Below are 24,153 nucleotides of genomic sequence, written 5' to 3' on the forward strand. Positions count from 1 at the left end.
CCAGCGGTGTGGCTGGACCAAACTCCACGCCAACACTCCCCAACATCCTCATCTCCAAACCTTAATGGGATCAGGTATGTAGTTGGACCACACTACATCTTGAAGCATACTGCGTCTCACAATGAGCAGCCACTTTACCCTTTGTTTCAACACCGCCTCATTCTCTAGAGTGTAAGCTCCACGGGCAGGGCCATCCTTACCTTCTGTATCTGTTTGTGCCCGTTTGTCTTTATTTCTATGTCATTCAGTTTATGTTACATACATAACTCTGTACTCGCAAGAAAACAGATACTGATTCATTTTATGAAGAAAGCAAGTACATTTTACTTAATGGGTGATCGAATCTTGACTAAGGAAAGCCAATGACGCCAATATTGTTCAACCTTTGTACAGTGCCGGGGGTCCGACGGCACCAGTGTCACCGGATGTCCACATCATGTGATTGCTCCAGGAGTGATCACATGACCGCGACAAGCCCTAGATGCCGGAAAAGGCAGCGAAGGGGGTTCCACTTCCTTTTGGATTGGGTTGGCTGGCTGCCCCTAGAAGACAAGCAAGTGCCCATGACAGAGCGGGTACCACAGACACTGTGTCAACAGCCGTTTTAATGCAGATACTCACTTTCTCTGCAATGCCACTTTCAGTGGTATAAATTGCCATGAGTTCTGTATCCTCGGTATCTTGATCTCCACTGGAAGCGGCTCCTCCATTTCGCACCTCCTGCAAAACACACCGTCTATGTATTACAATGGCATAGTGGTCAAGCTGTTGGTTTTCCGTTTTGTCGATTCGATCCCCAACTGAGCCACTTATGCTCCACTTTGCACCAGTTCAACACAGTAAACGTCACCATTAATCAATGTGCTGCCAGAATTCCACCCCAGGAGGTGGCTGCTTGCATAAAGTAATCTGCAAAGCCAAAAACAGGCAAGAGAAATTAAGATTACTAAATGCTGTTTGTTAACCCCTTTAACTTGGATACCTACCAATCTGCTACTAGAGTCTGTAATTAAGATGTTAACTGTATTGTTTATTACCCTACTAAAAAAAATCACCTAGTCGACTCTTATTTTGCAAAGGAAAGATTACTATACAGAGTACCCAACTACACTCCTCCAGCACCCAAGCTATTTCTCAATCTCTAAACGCAAACTGGTTTTAAAAAAAAGGAGCAGTCCGCACTGATCGCCAATTACTTTAACAGCCCTCATCTTACCCTTTCCATCACTGTTTTGATTTTCAAACTCTGATGCTTCACTGAAGAGCTATAAGCAATTCAAATATTAATTGTCCGGAAGGTTAAAATGGAGCTCCTCCCAAACCTAGTGCAGCCTAAAAGATTCCTATGGTAACCTCAAAAAAGAAATTAAGAAAATCAAGTCTATAAATCTATCTTTATAGCATCAGCCCTTGTTGATTCACTGCTGGATGAAGGCCTTCCAAATAATAGATATATAATTATTAATATATAATTATTAATATAAAAATATACTCAGGGACAAGATACTAACATTATACATGTTAAACTTATACAGGCTTGTAGAGGTGGGGATCGATGCTTAAAGACTACAAGAAGTATGCCGTTATACTCTGTGTCTTATTTCTGGAATATACCAAGAGACTTTCAGTATATACCTCCCCAAAGACTGCTTAAGGCCAAGACCCCCACCGCCCCAATACATTTTTAAACGACCCCCACCGCTCCCTCCCCCCAGTGTGTCTCTCACTCCCTCCCTGCAGTTTCTCCCTCCAGCCAGTGTGTCTCCATCACCTCAGTGTCTCTTTCCCTCCAGCCAGTGTCACTCCCCCCAGTCAGTGTGTCACTTCCTCCCCCCAGTGTCTATCACTCTCCCTCCCCTCTAGTGTCTCTCACCTTCCCCCAGTGTCTCCCCCTCCCTCCCAATGTCTCACATCCCCATGTCTCTCTTTCACCCCCCCCCCCCCCTCTGTCCATGTCTCTCTTACACAGGCAGACACAAACAGACAGACACACAGATAGACAGACACACAGATAGACAGACACACAGATAGACAGACACACAGATAGACAGACACACAGATAGACAGACACACAGATAGACAGACACACAGATAGACAGACACACAGATAGACAGACACACAGATAGACAGACACACAGATAGACAGACACACAGATAGACAGACAGACAGATAGACAGACACACACACACACAGACAGAGACAGACAGACAGATAGACAGACACACACACAGAGACAGACAGACAGACAGATAGACAGACACACACAGACACAGACAGACACACACAGACACACACAGACAGACAGACAGAGACAGACAGACAGAGACAGACAGACAGAGACAGACAGACAGACAGACAGAGACAGACAGACAGAGACAGACAGACAGAGACAGAGACAGACAGAGACAGAGACAGAGACAGACAGAGACAGACAGAGACAGACAGAGACAGACAGAGACAGACAGACAGAGACAGACAGACAGAGACAGTCAGACAGAGACAGACAGACAGAGACAGACAGACAGAGACAGTCAGACAGAGACAGACAGAGACAGACAGAGACAGACAGGCAGAGACAGGCAGAGACAGGCAGAGACAGGCAGAGACAGGCAGACACACACAGACAGCAATGTAGGCGAGGTGCTGCATGAGCTGTACAGCACAGTGCCACATAATGCCTGACTGAGAAATTGCAGCTACAGACAGACTGCTTTTTTGAGGGGGAAATCCGGCACAGCGAGTGCGGACGCAAGGGCGGGCAGACAACATAATGGCGCGGGTACACGGGTGGGTGCGCGGGCAGGAGAATGCACGCACGCACAGACAACATGGTCTGCGGGGGTACGGCGGCTGGTTCCGAAGTGGCCAGGAGGAGGAGCACGCCCCAGCGCTGTGACATCACCCCCTGGTGTCTGCCCTGCTAAGCGCTCTGGACCTACTCTCCTCTGCTGACTATTACCCGATTCTTGGCACAGCTGACAGGTAGGCTGCACTGTCAGTGATACTATAAATGTAATAAAAGAATTAACAGAAAGTAAAATCACAACATTAAAAACATAAATAAATAAATAATACATTAGTCCTCGGCCAGGGTGGCGCTGAGCGGGCGAGCGTACTCGCGCTGGCCGCGGTAGCCAGCTTGAGCGAGCGCCTGCTCGGCGCTTAGCTGCTTGCAGAGCAAGCAAATTTGATTTTGCTGCTCGCAATCACGTCACGTGAGCGGTTTGCCCAATGAGGGCGAACCATCTCCGTGACATCGTGGCTGCGCCCCCAGACGAGCGCGCACCTAGCTGGCCACGAAACGTCCAGGCAGGGAGCGGTGCGCGCTCACATGACGCACTTGCGAGCAGCAAAATTAAATTTGCTTGCTCTGCAAGCAGCTAAGCGCCGAGCAGGCGCTCGCTCATGCTGGCCACACACATTGCCGCAACGTGTTTCATCGCGGCCAGCGTGAGCATGCCCGCCCGCTCAGTGCCACCCTGGCCGAGGCCTAATACAGATAGGTAGTAGTAAATAGAAGGAAAAAAGGGAGGGGATGGGAAAAAAAAGGAGAGGAAAGGGAGGTAGCAAAGAAGTGGATAAATGCCGAACCCCCCCCCCCCCCAATTATGGTCCCTGCGCAGCCACGTGCGACCGCCGTGCGCACTCCTGCAGCTCAAGCGATTTGTAAACTTGGATGCAGGAGATTGTAGATGCATGGCGGACGCGTCACGAAGCTGGTTCGCCCTCATTGGCTGAACCAGTTCATGTGCGCTGACGTTACGCGGCAGATGCCTGAAAATAAAACATTTGTATTGGTTCGGCATAAAAAGTTTGCTCACCCCTGCTTTACAGTAAGGGCAGTTCAAATGTGGAATTCATTACTCATTGAGACTGTGATGGCAGATACAATAGATATCTTCAAAAAAAAGGTTGGACATCTTTTTAGAAAGGAAAGGTATACAGGAATATACCAAATACGTAAACATGGGAAGGATGATGATCCAGGGAGTAATCTGATTGCCAATATTTGGAGTCAGGAAGGAATTTATTTTTCCCCTTATGAGATACCCAATGATATGTCACTGGGGTTTTTGTTAGCCTTCCTTTGTATGAATATACTGTAAGTACAGATATAGGGTAAAGTATCTGTCTTCTAAATTTAGCATCGGTTGATCTTGATGGACGTACTGTATGTCTTTTTTCAACCTCATCATCTAATACAGCGCTGCGCAATCTTTCCTGCTCGCACCCCCCTCCTGCTTTCCTCCCTGCTCGCGCCCCCTATCTCCCTTACCTCCTCTCCGGCTCCCGGCGTCAAATGTCGTCGCGGGGGTCACATGACCTCAAGACGTCATTTAACGCCGCGTTGCCATGGCGACGCATCGCCGAAGAGAAGGTAAGTGAAGTCTCAGAGGCCTCATGCGATCCCCCAGCATTCATTTAAAAGCCTTGTGGGAAGAGCGCGGGACCCCTGCAACCGACGCGCCCCCCTGTGGATAATCTTGCGTCCTCCAGTTTGCGCACCGCTGATCTAATATGCAACTAAGACATTCATACACATGTACGTTACCACACTATGTAACATAATAGTAACGCACGCGCACAAACAAACGCAACCCAACAGTCTCCGGTACAACAGCCACGCCAACCAAGTTGGTGGCGGCACTGGAGGATTAACACCTGTGTAGTGTCCAATTCGGAAGCATGGACCCCGGCAGCGCAACCGACACGGTCTACCGGCACTGTGAACCCACTTTTTCAGCCGCAGCACCGGAGACAGCAAGTCTGGCCGGCCACACACACACACGGCCACGGCCACAGACACACGGCCACAGACACACGGCCACAGACACACGGCCACAGACACACGGCCACACACACACGGCAATTTTAGAGGAAATTCAGCCGCTGTGTTTAAAAGGTACTGCAAATAAATATGGTGTATTGTGTGTATATTGCTCCAAAACTGAAAACTTGCTGATTTTTTTTATTTATTTTTAAACAGCAAGTCATTGCTGGACCCACGGACAGGGAAGATGTTAAGGAAACAATGAAACAAAACCGGAAGTGACTCAGCTGGTTCGAACGAAACCTCAGGGCAGCAACAACCAGCAGACCCTACTGAATCTGTGTGGCCCAACAAAGGAACGAGGAAGTGAAAAAGATAAATGTGTGTCTCATGTTGAGTTTTAATGAAATCACATTGCATCAATACATAGCGAAACCAATGTCCTTCTCACTTTCAGCTCTGATTGTCAGTGACAGAATCATAGTCCTGGGCTTATATCACACATGTTAGACAGGCTTTGCAAGGGCTGTATAAACCCCCAACTTCCCCCCCAGTCCCGGAGCAAAGAGAGGGGCCAAAGGAAACCCCCCGACCACATTCTCATCAATATTCTTGACAGATCTGAGAAGGCCGGCTAGTGTGTAGAATGAGTAGCTTTATGACAATACAGTCACAATTTGCTTTTATGACTTTTTTCCCATCCGCTCGTTGGACTCGAAGGACTCTCGTGCTGCTGTCCGTCGCTCCGCAGGTTGAGAACCCCCTCTGGTCTGGCTGCTGAAGGTTTTCTTCTCTTGGGCTGAAGCCTAGGCTCTCCACCAGGCCCTCCGCTTCTTCCAGTGTCCGGACTGATATCTGCTTACCCTCTCTCATGATGATTAGGCGGAACGGGAACCCCCACCTGTATCAGATTCCTTTGCTTTTAAGGGCCATGGTCACCGGTCTCATTGCCCTCCTCCTTTCAATTGTAATTCATGCAAGGTCGCTTAAGACTTGGATGGAGGATCCCTCGAAGATTAGGTCTGCGCCTCCTCATCCTGTAGGCATTCAGGATAATTTCCTTCGTTGTGAAACAATGTATTCGTAGTATTACGTCCCTGTTCGGGATGTTGTTGCACGGAGCAAGGGCTCTATGTGCCTTGTCCATCATTAGTGCCTTCTCTCTGAGGTCTGGGACTAGGGTCTTGAACAGCCTGCGGATGTAAGGCTGTAATTCCTCCAATGGGACGGATTCAGGGACGTTCCTGATTCATAGATTTTGGCATCTTTCCCTGTTCTCCAAGTCTTCAATGTTATCTCTGAACTGGGAGAATTCTTCTGAAAATCTTTAAGAGTTCTTCCTCTAAGTTGGAACGTCTTTGGATGGAGTCCGCCATTTTAGTTTCTAAATTCTCCGTTCTAGACCCTAGTGACACCATTTCTTGTTTAAGACCTGTTACAGCTTTTTGAATTTCTCGCTGTATGGTTATGGTGTTTTTTTGGAATAGTGCATCCAAGTCCAATTTAGTTATCCTTGTCTCCTTGGTTTAGCACAGATGGCGACCCCTGGGTATGCTCGGGGAACCCCCCTCCTCATGGCTCTCACCTGACATTGGTTTTCGAAAAGTACTTGGAAACTTCTTGTGTGGTTCTTTTCTTCACATATTTTGGTGGCATCTTTTTGGGCTTGTGTTTTTATGGTATCTTCATATGCTTCTTATGATTCAATTCATGTATTTGGTGGTCTATTTAGGCGACGGTCGGCGGGCCTCTGTCTTCAGGCGGCCACCATCCCACACTTCATGTCCGCTTCCAAATCAGATTTTTAAGATAGGTCCCAAAATGTGGTCAGACTCAGCTCAGCTATTTTCTTGGGGGGTTGCACTTAATTGTAGTCTCTGGAGCCTCTGCACTAGTACTAGTTGGAGAAAACACCCTCCGCCCGCGTCAGGCGTCTCCTTCCTGCATCCAGCCCCTGTTGGAGACTCCAGGCCTTTGCAGGACTCTGTAGTAGCCTCTTATCCCCTACGGTGATAGTGATGGAATTTTTGTAATTTTGGGGCCTCTCCCTCTCTAAGCCCTTCGGTTTTCCTGCAGCCCTTTTCTGAGCTCCTCACTCACTGGCATGAATATCCCACACCGGGGGAACAAGCAGGGTGATCCTGCGCCGCCTCCACCCTCCCTGCACCAGTTCCCTTGGACGCAGGGCCCCAACCTCCCCTGCAGATGTTTCTATCTGCAATTCGGAACTCGGGGAGAGAGGATGCCTCACACGTCCGCTCCGGAGATGCCGCTGCAGGAACGTTTTTATGGGTGGGGGGTGAAGAGTCAACACAGCGCTCTCCTGCAGCACTATAGCAGAGTGCCGAGGCAAAAAAGCCAACCAGACCACCCACTGCGGTCTCCCTGGTCGGCAACCAACAGCTGACTACTTTCTTCTGCAGTGCCGGAGCAGGGACTCCCATCAGGTGATTCCCTTCCGCTTCGGCTCCTACCTCCTCCGCCTTTCAGTGCCCCACCACAGCCTCACTCTTGCTCGGCGGCCATCTTGCACTCTCGGTCATGCCTGTGAGGAGGCCCGGAGACCCGGCGGCTCTACTGTGGGTTTCTGCCGGTCCTGCTCCGATTTCTGCCGCTTTTGGACCCCTATGTGCCCGGGGTGAGGGCTCCATGGCCTGTATTTCCCTTTTTTGGGGGTTATTGCGGTGTTAATTGTCCTTTAATAGCCCTTCAGTCTTTTTGGGACGGAGCTTCACAGCAACGTGTCCTACTAGCCTGAAGTCCTGGCCACCGCGTTTACGTATTTTTAATAAGGAAAACAAATGAAAAAAAGTGTATGCGGAAGTTATGGTGGCTATTTCTTTAAAAAAAAAAAAAAAAAAAAATTTAAAGTCTGGTGCGGCTATTCCAAGTTGGACGGGCCCGTTTCACACCCAAGCAGCCTATTCCTTCAAGAGCAGAAAAAAAAAATCTGAGCTGAACATTTACACACACTAGGTGATATTGGCCTTAGACCAACGTAGTGTTCAAATAAGATGATTCTCATTAAAAATAACCCAAACTGCAAGAAATGGAGAATTTCTACCTGCATTCCAAAACAAACGGAGAGAGAGCATGCTAAAAATGCATCATTCTCCATCAACGCCAAACTAAACGAACAGGACGCGGCTCAAACCCAGGGAAAGGGGCTCTTACTATTTCATTGCATTTTTATTAAAAACACAGCTTTGTTTTTTTTTCTAATTAGACATCGTAAAAATATTGGCACACACAAAAAATGGCCGATTTTCTAAAACGAGCTTTAAAGCTTTAAAAATACGCGATTTCAGAAGAGCTGGTGCATAAGAGGCCGAGTGCCAGAGAGGGCAGGTCCCTATCTCACTGAAGGAGACATAGCACAAGTCGGTAACAAAAGCAGCATAATGCTGCATATTTGGCAATGCTGGCCGGCACTGGAAGGTTTTTTTAAAGAATCATCACATTCGGCTGGGCTCACGCATTCCTTTTGGGGCAAAGGTGTTGAGAGCTAAGCAGCAATTGCTTAATCTAGGCAGATTTCGTGTCACAAGACCTACAGGCGTCACCGGTCACCAGACCGTCACTTGGGGGTAACCCTTTCCCTGCCAGAGAGACGTTCAGATTCTGTTTTTGACCCAAAAGTCTCCAATACAACAGAAGAACCAAAAAGTAGAAAAATAAAAAAAGTTAGGGAATTAACTGCAGAAGGCGAATGTCGCATGTATCATACCCCCGAAACAAATAAATGTTTCCGGATGGGACTTTACCTTTATAGCAGAAATCTACTTGAACAAAATGCAGCTTTGTTTCCCCAAGCAGAACCCTTTTTTTTTTTTAAATCCTTTAAAAAAAAAAAAAAACAAGTCTTCTATGGTCTTTACATCAATATCTTCTTTTCACAAACTAGATGCTAAACCGTACAAGAAAATCTAGATATTGAGCTAGCACAAATAATGCTTTTGTGCTGCGTGATCTCTCTGGCAGTGTATGGGTTAAGATCAGTTCTCTCCACTACAAACAGCAAAAGGAGTAACACAGAGGTGGTATCAGGGGGGACACATTCTCCTCTCCCCACCCACAGATTAATGTGGCTTTAATGTTTTCCCAGGGAAGAGGTGGTTTCTATAGCAACCAGACACTTCGGTATAAAGGAGTATATCTTGGCCATGGTTGCTGCAGATAATGCAGAAAAGCTACACAAAAAATCCTTATATCATGGTTCCTGTCTTGTGCACAGACTAAGATAAGCCGTTATCAGATAGCACAGAGGTATACAAGTTCTCATGGATAAGGAGGTGCTTTCAATAAAAAAGGGTCAGCCCCGCAGAGCTGTCAAAAATGTAAACTTATCTATGTCATTATCTGCTGTGGTCTTACGTGAGCCCGACCTTTCACCACATTAAACACATTACTGCAAATAGTGCTCTTTAATTCAATGCAGGACTGACCCTTTAAACCTATTAATGCAATTAGTTCCCTTTGATTCTACCTGCCAATGACTCTTTAACCCAGGGGTTGTTAACCCCGGTCCTCAAGACCCCCCCCCCCCCCCAAACAGGTCAGGTAACAGGTTTAAAGGATATCCCTGCTTCAGCACAGGTGGCTCAATCAAGGTGTGCTGCAGGACTAATTGAGCCACCTGGGCTGAAGCAGTGATATCCTCACAACTTGACCTGTTGGGGGGTGGGGGGTATGTCTTGAGGACTGGAGTTGAGAAGCCAAGCTTTAACCCATAAAGCACTAGTCATACTAGCCCTTTGCCGCTAGCTATGACTTTCCCTTTACCCCATTAAACATATTACGTTCATCGTTTTAATCAGATATCCTGACGAGGCAAACTCCGTTTTTTATTAAATCAATGGGACAGTGATTCACCAAGGCAATTGTAATCAGTCGGTCATATTCAGTGATTACACTGCCAGATAACTGGAGCAATTTCCTGTGTGGTTCTAAATTCAGCCTTTATCACAAGTGAACTTTTCCCCATAACAATGAGAAATAGTACTACAAACACCTAGAAAATGAACCGTCCATACAGTTGGTGTCATAAAGCAAAGTTGTATATTTAAAAACTCTTTGAAGTAAGGCTTTATATTGAGCTAGAGGTCTTTATGACTCTATAAAAGGCCTCGTGAGCTCATTGTTACGAGGCATAATATGGATGTTACTCAAGGTGAAGACATGACACAGGGTTCAGAAAAAAGTGTAACAAGCCAATTCGCTGAATGACCCATTTATCTGAGAGTTCAAACTGCTTACAACAATTTATTCTGAATTTCCCACATTTTGTGTACTATACTGATGGGAGAAACAGCTGTCTGCGATAGGCTTACTGGTTAATCCCTTCTTTAACCCATGCTGTGCTGAAAAGCTGTGTAATACAGCAGACATACATTACATTTATAGGGCTCCATGTTAACATTAGTGTTACCAGGTGGCTTCTCCAAAAATACTGGACTCAATGGTGAAAGGTGGGTCAGGTCACTGTGTCCAGGGAGGGAAATACCGGACACATACATGTCCAGTATTACAGTACCTCTCATTTTTTACTGGACAGAGTATCCAAATACAGGACAGTCCAGTTCAATACTGGATACCCGGCAACCCTAGTTAACATGGAGAAAAGGCAAAAGGTGAAACTGTGCTCATTTACATGTCATTACCCATAATCCCTGGCTGCAGTGGAAGCACTGTATGGCACAAGAATGGATGGCAGGGTTGCAGACCTGTCTGATGTGAATGTGCTCACAAGTGTTATTTTTATTTGCTGTATACTGGCGGGCAAACCATTCATAGAAAATGATGTATTGGGTGATACCTTTTTTTATTTGAACCAACAATTGATATTATAAGACAAGCTTTCAAGGGTTCGTTCTCTCTTATATCAATTGTTAGTCCAAGTAAAAAAGGGCATCGCCTAATGCTAAAGTACTCATTTATTCTGCATTATCGTAAGGCCGCGTCCATGCTCACAGAGTGTTCTCGCACATGCTGCGCGATGAGTTCCATTGGGCCAATAGGAACATCCATGCTGCGCGTGAGCAGTGGCAAGAGCTATTTCTACTTAATTCGAGAAAATGATGGAATTGGCCATTTTACAAGAAAAACCCACCGAAACGAGGCAGCCTCCAATGTTCAATTGAGGGCTCGTATCTCCCTCTGGATTTGCAAATATTTGGGCGACTTAAGTTTCATTTAACAATAACGATTCTCCTCAAGGCTCCAGGTAAAACACAAATGTACTTTCCTTTTCCCCCCCAAACAAAGTGTTTGCAACACGGTGAAGCAAAAAAGTACAGTGTCTCAAAACATCGTACACATTTCTGCTGAATAGTCAGGAAAACACACATTTTTCGCGCCATCATCCGTGATTCACTGTAGAAGCAGCAGAGGAAGGCTGCAGTTCATTGTTATTCATTGCTAACCTTTATTTACGGACTAAACCCACACGGGGAGTACGCCACATATGTTATAAAACTATCTGAAAATACCTGGCATTGCTCAGAAATTCAAAGAAATCTCCCCCCTCCCCCCACCCCCATCTCTCTCCCTCCCATCACTTTCCTTTAATACCTTATGATGTCCCCAATTCTTTCTGCCTCTCCTCCTGCACTCTTACGTTCTCTTCACGTGCCAACAGACTTCCTCTCTTTGTCTGCTTGCTGTATAAACTTTATAGCCACCTGGCTCTCCTTATCTGCCACCAGACTATGTGCATTCTGATGTCACCAGTAGACGTCAGCAGTAGATGTCACGTGCCAGACGCAGCGGCTACAAGATACAACACCCAGTGGCCTACTTGCTTGTCAGAAAAATCGTAATAACTCATAGAATGTTTAAAAATTTAATTGAAAATTGGATAGAAACAAAAACCTGCTCCCTGATGTCAGGAACCCTAATGCTTCATTTTGTTACGATATCTTGAGGTGTCCAGATGCATAGCGGACAAACAATTTTCAAAAATATATAGTAGATTGTCCAATAATACACTCAAAATCATTTGCAAAGCACAAAAAAGTGTAGTGTTGCTGTACCACATCAAGCCATAGGATTAAAAAAAATTGAAATAAACAGAAGCAAGCAAAGGGATGAGCAGCATCTGATTAGATATGGTGGGATATTCTGCCACTGAATCCTATAGTAACTGCAATATTCTGCATTATAATGGGATATGTTGTGTTATCTGGGGCAAACCGTTTGCGTACTTCATCTGTATAAACAAAATGTGGTCCTGCATCTATTTGATAACAATATAATTTTTACTTTTGATTAGCCTTGTCCTGTTGCTCTTATTTTTAATATTCATACGCTGTTTTCTGACGGACCCATTTCTTTTTGCCCTTTATTGGCGCCTTATAAAACCTAGGTTTGTAACGTAACCGTATCCCCTAGCACAGAGGTGCGCAAACTGGGGGGCGGGAGATTTGTCTGGGGGGCGCGGGTGGTTGCAGAGGTCCCGCACTCTTCCCCAAGGCATTTAAATGCTGGGGGATCGCGTGAGGCCTCTGCAACACTTTACTTACCGTGGTTCAGACGCTCTGTGACACGTCGCCATGGCAACGCGGCGGCAGGGTCACGTGACCCCGCAGCTACCAGATTAGGGGGGGGAGGGCGCGAGCTCCGGAGCAGGCAGACAGCAGGGCTCTGCAGGAAGTTGGTGCTCCCCTGCCCTAGCACAGTGTTTTTCAACTGGGGTTCCTACTAAGCCTTGGGCATCCTCAAAAGGGTTCCCTGCCATTTTCAGGTCATTTGAAAATCTCAGACTCGCTATTAGAGAGGGTTGGGGTTCCTTACAATGCATCTGATCTCAGACGCGCTATTAGAGAGGGTTGGGGTTCCTTACAATGCATCTGATCACAGACGCGCTATTAGAGAGGGTTGGGGTTCCTTACAATGCATCTGATCTCAGACTCGCTATTAGGGAGGGTTGGGGTTCCTTACAATGCATCTGATCTCAGACTCGCTATTAGAGGGGGTTGGGGTTACTTACAATGCATCTGATCTCAGACTCGCTATTAGAGAGGGTTCAGGTTCCCCAGAATTTCCCAATATAAGTATAGCGTTTCTTAAACAAAAGGAAATTAAAAATAACATTTAAAAAAAAAAAAAAGAAAACCTCCCCTTGCATCTGTCCGGAAAGCGGAGCAGACGGGAGTGCGGCTCTTACCGGAGGGGTGAAGAAGGCAGGGTGCTTGGACTCCTCCTCGTATTTCCCATCCGTTGAGTCTGAGTTTTCCATCGCTTTGGATGAGGGATTCCTGCCAATTCCCATCTCTGGATCGGTGCCCGTTTTGCTGCCGGTGTGCCTTGGCGGAGCCTGGCAAGTGAAGTCTGGTGGGGTTGCCCCTTCGTAGGTTAAGGAGCAAGTGCCGTCAGTGGTCACAGGGATGGGTCTGCAGTCCTGTGCATCCAGACTGGTGTGTTATGTGCAGTCGGGGTTCGCTGGCACCTGGACAGGGGAGAAATGGGAGTCCAATTAATCTCCATTCCTAATTCTTGCACACAGTAACAGAGTGCATTAGGTGGGTAAAGGAAAAAACTTCTCTCTACCCCCTCCCTGCACAGAGTACTGCAGCAAAATTAGTAGCTTATGTCTTGTCCAAAACGCATCTCTTGCGCGCATGCACAAAAAGGATAGCAGAGTGAGTGCCAAGTCATCTTTTGGACATGCCCCTCTTATCCTTGCAAGCAGTAATGCAGACTTTTCGTTTATTCCTGGCCACACCCATTTCATCCCTATACAAAGTAAGAGAGAACTCCATCTTCTAACCTCCCTGCAAAAAGATGCAGGAAGTGTGCAAATTCCTGCACCTATCCTCTCACCCCACCTTATATGCATTCGTGCCGGAGTGGCCAAATCCAGGTCTGGTATTAAGGATATCCCTGCTTCAGCACAGGTGGTTCAATCGTTGACCGAGCCACTGATTGAGCCACCTATGCTGAAGCAGGGTTATCCTTAAAACCTGACCTGTTGGTGGCCCTTGAGGACTGGAGTTGGCCACCCCTGCACCAATGCATAGTTTGTTCATGCTCAGTCTGACCACACTTCTATCCTGTCCTCTCCCCGCACACAGTAACGTAGAGTGGCTGTTCATGTTCTTATTCTCCTCTCCTGTCCTCACCCTTTACACAGTAACGCACTGTTAGCGACTATTCCCAGCAATACTCATCTCCTCCCTGAAATGCCCTGCTGACATTGAATAGGCAACTGTGTAAGGCTGGAGTTGTATAAGGACACCGAACACACCCCAAAGTGCTTCTAACAGGAAACTGGCAGTGAAAAATTACAATTACTCTGCTTAGCCCCTGGAGGTCATAATGCATTGTGGCGCAGCTGGCACTCCAGTGGTTAAACATCTCTACTGTGCTGCTAGGAGTTTTAATTCTTTCTTCCTGTGACGCAGTTCCTGCAACGGGTCCAAAAAGAGCCCCTTTCAAACATAAAAATAAATCTTTTTTATATACACATCTATGCATTGCAAAACCAATGTCCTCTACTAAATATCCAGTATTTTTGTCCAACTTCCTCTTGGAAATCATATGACATGCATTTGATAGGACCGCGAAACAGTCATTTATTTATTCCACAAAATAAAGAACAGTACCAGATACCATTAAAAAAATGCTCTATAAAAGTTTTTTTTTTTAAGTCTATGAAAAGGTAACATTGGCTCATAGAATGTCCCTATAAAAATATATTCGTTTTTTATTGCTATGTAAATGTGTCCTTACAAGTCTTATTACACATTTGTGGCCTGTGTTGAAAGAACAAGCCTATGCATATTGATGGGGATTGAAAAGCACAATAAACATGATCGAATATGTTACATGGCTCAGTGCTTTCACTTTATTGCAAAGCCAATTTGTTGCCAAGTGGGACTAAAGCTTAATCCACTTTGCTGGCAGATGGGACTGAACAAAGCAATACATGGTTATAAAGATGCAGCTACCCTCCAAAACATGCCCCACCCTAAAACAGGACTTGAGTGCGATGCCCTTTAAACTACATTAACCAACCTTATCGTTACTTAATTTTCCTGGCTGTTTTTATTTAATTTTAGAAAGGCCCAAAGTGCAATAGATTGTTCACATTGTAACAAACATGTTGATCCGTTGCACACTAATACACATACCACGAACTTATGCATAAGCACCCATTTTATTCAGCGGATACGATAGCATGTTTCAAGGGTCACAGTCTTTCAGGTTGAATGAGCCGTGATCCCTGAACTGTTGTGGTACCACCAGATCTGCTGCATAAAAATTGTTTGAAAGTGCTTACGCATATGCTCGAGTAGCGTGCGAATCAGTGTGCGTATCAGTGTGCGAATCGGTGTGCGAGTCGGTGTGCGAGTCGGTGTGCGACGCACAACATTTTAGTTACTGTACATCTGTGTAGTGCGGATCCCTACACAAATGCATTCTGCCCCAGCTATTTCCTCACTCAGTGAATTTGCACAGGTATGCACACCTATGTTAGGGGCGGCCAACTCCAGTCCTCATTCTGACTGGGCCACCTGTCCTGCAGCAGGGATATCCTGCAAATCGGACCTTGGGGGCTGGAGTTGGCCGCCCCTGTTCTATGTGAACTGTTGCTCACATGGCAACCTCTGCTATTTATTCACAGAACTCTCGAAAGCTTGTCCTATGACATAAATTGTTAGTCCAAATAAAAAAAGGTATCACCTAATACTGAAGAACTCATTTATTCCGCACTATCGCAACTGGACTAACACGGCATATATAGATATATAGATATATAGATATATAGATATATAGATATATAGATATATAGATATATAGATATATATATATATATATACCAATACACACACACACACACACAGTACAGAGTATGAATGTCTTTCAGAGAAGAATGTTACAATAAGAGGTTGTGAATCTTGAACGTGAGAGGCTCAGGGAAAACATCAAGGGGCTATCTAAAGTAGTGGATTCATGGAAATGTCTCCCAACAGAGGTGGTGGCCAATATAGTAAAGCAGTAGCGCGCTTAAAAACTTTTCCATAATCACAGACCACTTCTGTGTTCATAACCATTTGCAGGGTCATTATACAGACACTTCTAAGTCGGTACAAATATCTTGATAAACGGGACGAAAAGACTGGATCTAAAATTCAAACTTTAGTAGCGATGCACAGATTGCAGGAGAGAGCGGCCTGGAGTGATTTTTGGGAGGCGACAGGGTCCAAAGTTTGAGAACAACAACTGCAGTAAAGGGATTCACACAAAAGGAGACATTCTCTAGCGTGTAAGCTCCCAGGGGCAGGGCCTCATTACCTATCGGTATCGGTTTGCGCTTGTTTGTCACTGTTTATGCGATTGATACCTCGTGTACCACTCTGGGGTATATGTTGGTGCTTTACAAATAAATTCGAATAATATCAAATGGGGTCTGAAGCTTTACAGCAAGTAGGAAATAGACAGACTGGATGGGCCAAATCTCTTAAAACTGCTTTGCTATATATATATATATTACATATATTACTACTGTGGCACGTATGTGCATTGATGGCACTATATAAATAAAGACATACATACGATAAGCAGTGAAAAACACAAAACAAGGTCTGAGAACAGATCTATAAAAAAAAAAATATTTTTTAAAAAGAGCCACTACTTGAAAAACCACGTTATCCTCAAACAAGCAGACGGTCCCAATATTCTGCAGTACAGAACTGCTTTTCTGAACCTGTTGTTCACGGCCACATTACCCAGTGACGTACTGCAAAATAATTATCTTAACGTTGTGGTGACCTACAAATCAGTTCTTAGAAACAGAAGGTGCAGCCATAATTAAAAGTCCCTACAAAGAATATTTTGAATATTTTTTTAAAACTAGAAAAAAGTTCAAACTATATATAGAAAGGTATTTATATTTTAAAAAAAGAAGAAAAAAAAAAGAAAAAAAAAGAAGAGGCGGCAAATCAACTGGTACAATAAATGTGTCTTTAATAACTCCACATTTTGGCTTCCCAATGGAGCTTTTTCAAGAGTCTACATAAATAAGTAAACATGGAAAGGATGTTGATGCAGGGAGTAATCTGATTGCCAATATTTGGAGTCAGGAAGGAATTTATTTTTCCCCTTATGAGATCATTAGGTGATATTTCACTGGGGTTTTGTTTTCCTTCCTTTGGATCAATATACTGTAAGTACAGATATAGGATAATGTATCTGTCGTCTAAATTTAGCATCGGTTGACTTGGACGTATGTCTTTTTTCATCCTCATCTATTATGTAACATCGAGCGAGTAATGGCACATTTATTACACCATTTGGTGCCTGATTTTCTTTACCTTTCCATATACAGTAGTACAGTTTAGTACTTTAGCAGCAGCACCAGCTTCAATCTTTTTTTATTATTACCGTTATTGTGTGACCTGACATACATATGTGGCGAGGAAACGTTTGTGAACCACTTAGGATTTTCACATATTTCAAACTTAAAATGTTAGTAGATCTTAATCCAAGTCCTAATAATAAAGATAACCTGACTAAATGACACAAAAACATGATACTTTTTCAAGCTTTATTTATCCACAAATAATTAAACATTCAATATCCTTGTGTGAAAAAGTATGTGAACCTTTAGATTCAGTACCTGGTAGCACCCCCATGAGCAGCAATGACTTCAACTAAGCGTTTCCTGTAACAGCTGGTCAGGCTCATCGGTTTTGAGGAATTTTGGTCCATTCCTCCTTCCAGAACTGCTTCAATCAGGGACAATTTGTGGGATTCCTTGCATGGACAGCTCGCTCCAGGTTCTGCCACATTTCAAATCGATGTTCGGTCCGACCTTTGACTAGGCCATTTAAAAACAATCTTTTTCTTCTGCAGCCATTCTTTTGTAGATCTGCTTGTATGTTTAGGATCATTGTCTTGCTGCATGACCCACTTACGCTTCAGCCAACAGACGGCTGGCCTGACATTCTCCTCTAGAATCTTCTGATACAATGCAGAATTCATGATTGTGCTAATGATGGCAAGCCATCCAGGTTGAGGCACCAAACAGCCCCAAACCATCACACTTCCACCACCATGCTTGACAGTTGGAATGAGGTACTTCTGTTTGAAGGCAATTTTTGTTTTTGCCAAAGATAACGTTTCTCATGTAGGCCAAAAAGTTCTACTTATGCCTCGTCAGTCCAGAGAACATTGTTCCAGAAGTCTTGTGGATCATCTATGTGCTCTTTGGCGAACTTCAAATGGCAGCAATGTTCTTTTTAGAGAGCAGAGGTTTCCTCCTGGCTATGCTTCCATGAACGCCATTCTTGTACAGTCTTTTTCTGATAATTGAGTCATAAACACTCACATTAGCCTGCATATCCTTGGATCCTCTGGGGTTCTTTGTCACTTCCTTGATGATTTGACAATTTGTTTTTGGAACGATTTTGGTAGGACGACTGCACCTACGTAGAGTGACTGTGGTCTTGAACTTTCTCCATTTGACTCACAGTTTCTGACCTTTATATAGGGTGGAGCCTCCCAAAATCCCACCTGAAGATCTACCTAATAATTTAAACACCTGATTATAATTATCCCCTTTAATTCAGCTGAAAAAACCAGGGTTTCACTTACTTTTTCCACATACCCCGACGTAATTACTTGTTGTTTGCCTAATTCAATCATCATTTTGTTTCAAAAGACATGGAATTGGTTAATGTAAACCCTACTGGATATTTAAGAAAAGACGGATTTTGATTCAAGAAGGTTATCATGCAAAAGCTATGGAACTTCTGCAATTATTAGTGTAACACACACACACACACACACACACACACACACACACGCCCCAGGGTTCAAAGCTTCAAATCCCTATGCTAGCTACTCTCCTCATGTATTTTGGGGACACCTTTTGAATACAATTTGCAAGGCTGTACTATAAAGCTGTACTGGTATTTTTGGAAACTAGCAAGGGGTTTACTCAGAGAGACTAAGCCCTGCAGAGATGGGAGGTGCGGTCTGGCAGCGCATGCAAGAGAATGTCTGAACCTCGACTGATCGGCAGATTTAGTAGCAAGATCTGCAGCGTCTGAGCCTTAATAAGCCTCTTGCGCTGGATAACAGGCTTTAAACCCTAAATGCCTAAAGCTGCAGTGCCACTACACCAGGTTCTATTACCGCCGCAGCACAGGGGGGCTCGAGTTCCTGAGGTCACATCTCCATTGCAAGTCCGGGTACAAAGATCCTGCAGGGCTTATATTTTTAAAAAGGTGCAATTCCTGACAGTGTGCCAAAAACAAACAAAGTGTCATTAACTTCCTTAAACAAATATAAAAATATATATTGTTAAATATTAAAGTTCTAACGATGATTTTATTGATAAAAATGTAAGTAATGAGTGACATTAGATACAAATGTCCCGTTAATAAGTCACAAAGTCTATTAAACAAAGCAAGGTGGGCCTTGCTGCTTTTTACTAACAGACCTTTCACCGTGTGACAGCAAAACTATAATCCCATAGCCGACAAGAGAAAAAGTGCCACCAACGGTGCAGTCAATATCAATAATAACAGTGATTTTGTCCCAATGATACTCGAAGCGCGGTAACACACACACACACACACACACACACACTTCCCAGATAAGCTTACACTCTCTCTCTTGTACCAAAAGCACAAGGTGACTTGCCCAAGGTCACAAGAAGCCAACACCGGGAATTGAACCAGGTGTCTCCGTCAGCAAAAAATTTTTTTTAATATTCACCCAAATTATAAAAAGACAATCCAAGCAATATCTTACATGTGTTTTTTTTTTTTTTTTTTTTAATAAATCAGTTCTGAAGTATTAGACAATACTTATTGCATTTTTAATTTTTTTATTATTTAATTCTTAATGCCATTTTTAATGAGTTTTAATATACTGAGCATCCTTTTATTTCTATGGCAGTGCACAATCTTTGCAACACTTTCATGTTTGTGATCATTTGTTGACAATGTTTCCAGCAGTTTGAGCTGCAAACTGTAGCAATAGATAATGTTACCTTGGTAATATAAAAATACATTGTAGCTGCTGAGTTACACTGACTGAAGGATTGATTGAAACTGAAAGGCAGCCATTTAGTTAACAGGATCTTTGCTGATCGATCACGGGAGAACTAAATCGATCGGCAACTTAGGAAATTAGTTTTGAATAAAAGGTAATCAAAAGCTGCATATATTAAAACAAAAAAAGTGCCGCTTGGATTGTGTCTTTAATATTGTCCCACATATCTAACAAATTCAAGCATATAATTAAATGCACTACTAAATAGTATTGCCCTGTGTCTCCCGATCACACGGATTCTAGGAATCTATAGGTTTCCTTAATACTTTGGCCAATACAGACACCAAATTAGCAAGACTGTTCACACCTGCATTTTTCAGGACTGAATGCAAAAGGTGCACATCAGCATTAATGATGCAAAACTACCCTTAGCAGAACAATGCCAATACAAAAGAAGATCTTTTCTGAAAGTACATGCGAGGAGGAATTCAAAACATGAGCAGCGGGTCTGTCCCCACTAAAAAGTAGGTCGGGTATCTTTATTGAAAACTGTGTCAAATGTAAAAAGAAATATATCAAGACCACTGACTGAGCATCAATAGTTCTCATACCAGCTTAGAGTAACCATGGAAAGAACTACTTACCTGTAATGTCATATATTTATTGTTGTTGAGAATATACACCCACACACGAACATTTTATTTTTTTGCTGGGCAGCATGTACATACAGAGATAGATATAAAATACCCTCACTCAGCTATGGTACAGTACATGTGCAAAAGAGGGGACAGTGCCCAGCTGGGACAATAATAGCATAAGACCCACACCAAGAAGAAGGTCCCAGACTAATAAGCACTCAATCCCCCAAGTGATATAATTAATGGAGACATAAAACTCAAATTTAATAGGTATCAAATAAAATAGTGTTCGCAATTTTATTTGATACCTATTAAATTTGCGTTTCATGTCACCATTAAATTATATCCCTCGTGGGCTTGAGTGCTTATTAGTCTGGGACCTTTTTCTTTGTGTGGGTTGCATACAGTATTAGCAAAAAAAAACAAAAAAGGTGCTCACAATCATTGGCAAAGCAAAACTATCTTCTAGCATAAAAATCCCCCCCCCCCAATAACAAAATATTTAACATGGGTAACATGTTTTCCCGGAAACATTAGCCGGGAATCTTGGCTGAAACCAGTGGTCTTGGTATTTTAACGCGTTAATTTGTACTAACTTCAGAATATGACTTCCTTGATGAGACAAAATACACCCCCCATAGCAAAAAAAAAAAAAAAAAAGATACACAAAACGATATATATTTTTGGAAAGTACACCTACAAGAAAGTGCAGACATGGTCAATGTGTCTTTCACCACAAGAATATCACCGTTTCACTGCCAGGGCTAGTTACCAAGAGGCCAATGGAAATATTTGTAATCATGATTTCTGTTTCACGGTTATAGTGCACCTTACAAAACCACACACAGTATATCCAAAGTTGAATTTCAAATTAGTGATGGTCCCATCTGAATATTTGGTCATAAGACCTCACTAATATAATTAGTATGGAAAGAAAATACAAATCACACACACACTTTTTAAACTTTAGAATGCAGTAGTGTGTGTGTGACATGTGTGACATGGCTATCCAAATTGGCTATCCAAATTGTGTCCGGATTAGCCAAAAAACAAGAACAGGGTCTACTTTTAGCAAATGTAACATTTAATACATTTCCTTTAATGTTTTTAGATGAAAAAAAAAAAAAAAAAAAAAAGAAGGGGGGGGGGGGAAAGAGATGGAGGACCCCAATGTACATTAGACAAATTATATATACACAATTAGAATCGGCACTCCAATATATCAGTATAATAATGTAAATTATAGGATAAAGCAGTAAAATTCCGGCCATTATTGAAAACCCTGCTCTCTGATTGGATAATGCCCGGAATTTTAGCAGCTTGCAAAGTGTAATTTTCAATCTGTTTATTTCCAGCTTTCACAACAGCTGGGGCAGGATATTGGTCAAAATGAAGTAACAGCTCTGAGACAGGGCAGGGGATTGGTCAGGAAATATCAGCCATGGGTTGACTCCTCCCCCTCCTGAGCTGACTGAAATTTTCTGAGCAGATGGAGAGAGTCTGCAAAGTAGTAAGTGGCTGTCTGCAGTTTGTTTGTGGCTGCAGTTTGTGTGCGAGTGTGTCAGTAGCAGTGTGTGTGTGCTTTGCCTCGGGCCCTCAACTCTTCCAGCCAGGGCATTATTGGCCAGTAATGCCCTGTTCTGAGGGTATTATTACTCAAGTATGAGGCAATGTGCAAGGCAACCAGAGGGACCCCTCAATCCCGAAGATGCATAAGGCTGCGGCCATGGTAAACGCTGGAGAGGGTGCCAGCGTTCACTCGGCTTCTCCCCGCCGCCTGAAGCAGGAGAGATCTGTGTGCTGCATGCATCGGCTTCTCCCCGCCTGAAGCAGGAGAGATGTGTGTGCTGCATGCATTGGCTTCTCCCCGCCTGAAGGAGAGATGTGTGTGCTGCATGCATCGGCTTCTCCCCGCCTGAAGCAGGAGATGTGTGTGCTGCATGCATCGGCTTCTCCCCGCCTGAAGCAGGAGAGATGTGTGTGCTGCATGCATTGGCTTCTCCCCGCCTGAAGCAGGAGAGATGTGTGTGCTGCATGCATTGGCTTCTCCCCGCCTGAAGAAGGAGAGATGTGTGTGCTGCATGCATCGGCTTCTCCCCGCCTGAAGCAGGAGATGTGTGTGCTGCATGCATCGGCTTCTCCCCGCCTGAAGCAGGAGAGATGTGTGTGCTGCATGCATTGGCTTCTCCCCGCCTGAAGCAGGAGAGATGTGTGTGCTGCATGCATCGGCTTCTCCCCCCGCCTGAAGCAGGAGAGATCTGTGTGCTGCATGCAGAGGAGACGGGGTGGCGTGTTGGGAGGGGTGGGGGTGGCCGTGACATCACGGAGCTGGTTCGCTCTTATTGGGTGCCCCGGCTGCCGTCTGGCCCGCAAGTGAAAACAAAATTCTCTGTTTCCTCCTACATCGCGAGTACCGGCGCCTCTGCTCTCGTACGCGTTGGCGCGTTCTATAGACAGCCTCATAGAGGCACATCTATGTGATCGAGCTGTTCGCGCCCTCCTGCGCGCCGTCGCGATCACCATGCCCGCAGTCTAAGAAGTATCAAAGTGGAACGCACTCACATATGAGAAAACTACACAGGTCATACTCATGGTATAAACAACAACACAATGTGGAATGGGAATAAGAAGACATCAACACTACAATATAGTTATAAATAAAGTGACAAGGGGGCAAAGTTTCGAGGGACAACCCCATCCTCAGGCTCTATACAACCTGAAGTACTTCCCGCACAGAAAAAAGCCTCAAGGTTTAATTGTTTTACAAACCAGCACGTGTCAAACTCGGGCACACAGCATCAGCAGAGAGAAAAGAAAGAAAGCAGCATGAACAGGTAAGCTGAAGCCCGGAAATGTCCGCAGTGCTCACTTTGCGTTTTCCCCATGCCCCCTTTTTTTTTCCCCCACGTGTGTGATTGGTTGTTTATTCTTCAGTATTAGCATCCACGCACCCCCCCCCCCCATTTTCTTTGGGGGGGGGGGCGCTTCCTGTGTACAGCTCCTGAATACCATCTTAAGTTTTGTGTCCCTTCATTGTGTGGAGGGGTACGATTCATGATCACAACTTCTATTTATCATGGGAATGGGATTACGGAATAAAGGCAAAAAATAAAAATAAGGTGTGTGTGTGTGTGTGTGTGTGTGTGTGTGTGTGTGTGTGTGTGTGTGTGTGTGTGTGTGTGTGTGTGTGTGTGTGTGTGTGTGTGTGTGTGTGTGTGTTCAAAACTGAAAAAGCCGGTCCGGTCCCAACACCCAATTGTGTCCCACCCCAGTCCGGTTCGTCTTGTTTGTCCTAGTGGTGTGGTCTACCCATAGTTTGTTAAGTTTGTCTACTTTCTCGTCTAAGTGTTACCGGTTGGATAACAAAATTGAGTATTCTGTAATGCAGCGGTGCGCAAACTGTGGGGCGCGACCCCCAGGGGGGGCGCGACACTGCCGACGGGGGGGCGCGGGGTTTACAGAGGCCCCGCGCGCTTCCCGAAGGCACTTAAATTAAGTGCCGGGGGAGCTGCAGGGCCTCTGTAAACCTAACTTACCGTGGCTCCGGCGGCTTCCTCCCTGTGTCGCCATGGCAACGCGGCGTCAAAATGACGCTGCGAGGTCATGTGACGTCACGTTGCTATGGCAACGTGACGTCATTACGCCGGAGCGCGGGTAAGTTGGGGTTGGGAGGGGGGCGCGGGAGTGAGGGGACAGCCGGCAGGGGGGCGCAGGGAAAAAAGTTTGCGCCCCCCTGCTG

The 24,153-nt window shown here is 44.7% G+C and overlaps 1 protein-coding gene across 3 annotated transcripts in view; it reads right to left on the reverse strand.

The window, feature by feature from the left end:
- SLC23A2 (solute carrier family 23 member 2) overlaps positions 1–24,153 on the reverse strand; it is a 111,223-nt gene that overhangs the window by 52,133 nt on the left and 34,937 nt on the right. For all 3 annotated transcript variants that reach the window (XM_075601289.1, XM_075601291.1, XM_075601290.1), the window contains 2 exons: positions 12,938–13,219; positions 622–720 (listed from right to left, as the gene is read on the reverse strand). In XM_075601289.1, the coding sequence (XP_075457404.1) occupies positions 622–720; positions 12,938–13,042 (204 nt within the window). In that variant the 5' untranslated portion in view covers positions 13,043–13,219. The remainder of the gene's footprint in view (positions 1–621; positions 721–12,937; positions 13,220–24,153) is intronic.

The sequence above is a fragment of the Ascaphus truei genome, chromosome 5 (assembly GCF_040206685.1).
Source record: "Ascaphus truei isolate aAscTru1 chromosome 5, aAscTru1.hap1, whole genome shotgun sequence".
Taxonomy (NCBI): Eukaryota; Metazoa; Chordata; class Amphibia; order Anura; family Ascaphidae; genus Ascaphus; species Ascaphus truei.